Below are 3,938 nucleotides of genomic sequence, written 5' to 3'. Positions count from 1 at the left end.
ACACACACACACACACACACACACACGCCTTTAATTTCAACATTTGAGAGACTAAGGCAGACAGATCTCTGAGTTCCAGGTCAGCCTGAGCTACATAGTGAGAACATGTCCTTTTATAAAAAGACAAAAACAAAACAAAAAAATAAACAAACAAAAAAACCACTTTAACAAGTAATGCCTCACTGGACCAGGCTGACTTCGAACTCACAGATATCCACCAGCCTCTGTCTCCCAAGTGCTGGGACTAAAGGTGTGCACCACCACTGCCCAGAGCCTCACAGAATTTAAGCATAGTATTTTCCAAGAAAAAAAGAATGTGAGAAGGATATGTTTTACCTTGCTATGACCGAACTATTGGCATTTTACCGGGACATCTCAAAACCCTCTTAAAAGGCAGCAGGGCAAATGGAAGTTATTTCGATCCTTAAATATCTTTAAATAAGAAACTATACTATTCCACAAGGCTGAGAACACTGTCAAAAAGCTGCCCCTTTCTGAACTCTCCTGCAATCGCCATCCCTGCCCCCAGCCCAAACCTACTCAGATGACAAACAGCAAAAGGGAAAGATCTCTTTCCTCAACTTCGCTTCCTCTACCGCCAGTTTGCTTTTCCAAATAGTACAGTGACTAACGATTAAGGATGAAGGAAAGAAGTGTAACAGTACTTTAAGATAACTTCCCTCACACACAAAGAGAATTTTGGGAAAAAAAAAATTCATCTTTTGACTAACCATATTCTTGGTGCTTGCCGGCGGGGAAACCTCGAGGTAAGCAGGGATTTTCTACACAGTGAAGTCTGCAACTCCAGGACCCTTGGAGTCATTCTAACAACTACTTCAGAACTATGTGCTCATTAGGGCCACCAGACAGTCTGTTAATACCGTGAAACACCGTGAGGCTGAAGGTGAGGGATGAGGAGCCGAACCACACAAGTCCAGGACACCACCACAGCGCCTCCCTTCCTGCGAGGGCTCGCGCTGCGCTGGTGGCCAACGCCTGGCGATCTCGTTCTCGGCCCAATCCACCAAGAACTGGCCGGAGCTCCCTTCTATCCCCCAAATCCGACCCCCCAAGACATTGAACCACCACCACACCCTCTTCCTCCTTGGGATATCATCCTACCTGTCCCGCTGACCAGCTCCCTCAGCTACTTTCCAGAAGGCTCGCCCTGTTGCTCCGGCCACTCCTCCTCAGCCTCCGCAGCACTCGGACTTCCCAAGATCGGAAAGGGTGCGCGCGGGCGCGCGAGCGCGCATGCGCCCCGAGGGCCTGTGCGCCTGCGCACTCGCAGGGCGCCGCGGGGCAGACACACCTCTACCGCTGGAGCCAATCACCGCGGAGGGGGCGGTTAAATCTCCTGCCACGCAGGCGGAGATCCAGGGAACTCACCCGTTAACCTTACAGATTCCCCCAGTGAGGAGTTCGTGCGGCCAACACCCCTGAAGGCAGCCCTACGTGGGACGCTTTAGTGTTTGAACGCCTAGGAAAAACTACGACTGCCAAAGTCTACATGGTGTTTTGGCTCGTTTAAACCAGGGAAATAGATGCGTAAACGCATTTCAGTTAACAGAATACGGTCACAGAAATTCCGAGGCGCCTTTGGCCAACAATGAACAAAACTTTATTTTGAGGAATGCCTGTAGGATTGACACAGGAAGTTACTCTTAAAGTCACGAAGGATAAGTAGGAGTTCCTCCAGAAGTCCACGAGATAAGAGTTTTCCAGGCAGCAGGAACTACAACAACAACGCAGCACCTTCTGGAAGTTTCTTGAAGTTCATTCTTGTTAGAAGTTTAAGAGTTCACGTTCTGAGATAAAAGAAAATGTGAAAGCATGATAGCTCACACCGGGTAGTCCTCAGGCTATCAGAGGCTGAGGCTGGAGGATCTCTCGACCTTTGGAATGTAAAGCCAGACCTGACAACTTAGTGAGATCCTATTTCAGAGTATAGCCTATCAGTGGATTGAGGGAGAATGGAAGAGCCCCTTTAGCCCCGAGACCATCGCCATCAGGGCTGAGGCCCAAACTAGGAGAGATAGCTAGATAGATCTTCAAAGGTCTTGTAAATTTTGGAATAATAAACCTAGAATTCGTTTTATGGCCATTGAGTTACTGAAGGGTTTTAAACTACTTGCCCCAAGAATTCTTCCAAGCACCTCTAAGAATAAATGCTGGCAATCTAGAGAATAAAAACTACTTCAAAGAAATAGCCTCCTCCTAAGAAATAAAAAAGTCTGATATTTTTGGATTTAGTAACGGGATTGGTGATAGTTGACATATTGCAATCGTTTGGAGAAGAGATAGAAATGGGGACATTATAAAATGCTTTTGGAAACTTTGGCTGTGTCAGAGCAAAAGGAGGAATGATGCGTTTTATTCGTTTTTATTTTGTTAGGATGAAGGCAGGAGAACTCTAGTATGAGAGAAAAGATCCAATTGAGAAAAACAGTTGAATTTTAAAAAATCAGGGTGGAATTGATAAAGATCATGATTGGGTTAGAGCTGCAATAGTCAAACCACTGACGAGATTTGGTGGTTCACACCTTCAATCCCAGCACTCAAGGGGATCTTTGTTAGTTTGAAGCCAGCCTGGTCTAAATAGTAATTCTTTGTCTCAAAAGTAAATAAATAAAATTATGGGCTGGAAAGATGGCTGTTCTTCCACAGGACATAAACTCAGTTCCCAAGACCCACCTGGTGGCTCACAACTATCTGTAATTCCAGTTCCAGGGGATCCAAACCTTCCTCTGGCCTCTATAGGGACATGTACAAGGATGGTGCACAGACATTCATGCAGGCTAAACACCTGTACACATAAAATATAATTTTAAAAAAATCAATACTGATAGGAGGTCTAGGTTAGTGGTTGAAGCCTATAATCTCAGCATCAGGAGGTGAAGAGGCAGATCAGAAATACAAAGTCATCACTGACTATATAGTGATGTTGAGGTTAACACTAGCAACCTGAGACCCTGCTTCAAACAATAAAACCCATAGGACTGAGGCTGCCAAGAAGGCTCAGCAGATAAAGCACTTGCTCTCAAGCCTAAGGACCTGATTTTAATTCCTAATTTTGACTCCATATAGTTGCAGGTCCTCTGACTTCTCTATATGAGCACTAGTTGGGAAGCATGTTGCCATAACCCAAGACACTGAGATTAAAGGAACGTTCAGGGGAGAGAGACCAACCCACACAGTTGGGGGAAGGAGGAATACTCTCAAGGATAACGACAAAATTTATTTGTAAGCCTGTATGTTTAGAAACAAGAAGTTAACTTTTCTGAGAAGTCAGGGTCAGATCCTTTGCTGATTAGAAAAGAAGCTGCAACTTTAGGGAAATTGAGCAGCTTTGGGGTGTTGTAGAATGTGATAAAAACAGAGATAAGCATTGTTAAAGCCTGTAGCAATGAACTCAGAAGTTTGTTAGTCTTTCTTAAATCACTTCTTGAGGGCAGGGAGGGAGAAAATATATGGCTGAATACAGTTAGGGTTGGGATAATTATGGATTTAATACTGTAGTTTTCAACTAGGGACAGTTTTGCCCTCCAGGGGGACATTGGGCAGGGTCTGGAGAATTGGGGGAACATTATCTTACAATGCACTAGACAGTAACTGATAACAGTTATCTGCTTCAAACTGTCAATGTTATGAAATCCTGGCGTAGGGCTATTTTGGTCCTCACTTATATTGGCTTTCCTTGAACTATGGCTCTGAACTTCTATAACCTGCCTTTAAAAGGAAGTAGAATGCTTTAAAGACTTGTGATGTCATAAATACACAATTGGAAGAATTCCCTAAACCTTTAGAAGGAAACTGGATTTACACATAAATGAAGGTAGCTATTTATTTTGATTTGAGGTTTTAACAGTCTTTCTTTTTTCTTTTCTTCTTTCTTTCTTTCTTTCTTTCTTTTTTTTTTTTTTTTTTTTTTTTTTTTT

The 3,938-nt window shown here is 43.7% G+C and overlaps 2 protein-coding genes across 4 annotated transcripts in view; one reads left to right on the top strand and one right to left on the bottom strand.

Annotated features, from left to right (window-relative positions):
• Positions 1–1,254, bottom strand: part of Snap23 (synaptosome associated protein 23) — a 32,152-nt gene extending 30,898 nt beyond the window's left edge. Inside the window, exon 1 of one of the 3 annotated variants that reach the window (XM_031371621.1) lies at positions 1,123–1,254. The gene's annotated coding sequence lies outside the window, so the exon portion shown is untranslated. The remainder of the gene's footprint in view (positions 1–1,122) is intronic. The other 2 variants (XM_031371623.1, XM_031371622.1) reach the window with 2 other exon arrangements.
• Positions 863–2,099, top strand: LOC116090769 (protein enabled homolog). Its single transcript, XM_031371624.1, has one exon. It carries the CDS (start codon positions 912–914, stop codon positions 1,350–1,352), a length of 441 nt encoding a protein of 146 aa, XP_031227484.1. The 5' UTR covers positions 863–911; the 3' UTR covers positions 1,353–2,099.
• The last annotated feature ends 1,839 nt before the right edge of the window (positions 2,100–3,938 follow it).

The sequence above is a fragment of the Mastomys coucha genome, unplaced genomic scaffold, assembly GCF_008632895.1.
Source record: "Mastomys coucha isolate ucsf_1 unplaced genomic scaffold, UCSF_Mcou_1 pScaffold15, whole genome shotgun sequence".
NCBI lineage: Eukaryota > Metazoa > Chordata > Mammalia > Rodentia > Muridae > Mastomys > Mastomys coucha.
This window is presented reverse-complemented; position numbering and strand designations above follow the sequence as displayed.

Excerpts from the sequence above, each read along its gene's own strand:
- LOC116090769 (XM_031371624.1), top strand. The coding sequence starts at position 912 with ATGAGGAGCCGAACCACACAAGTCCAGGACACCACCACAGCGCCTCCC.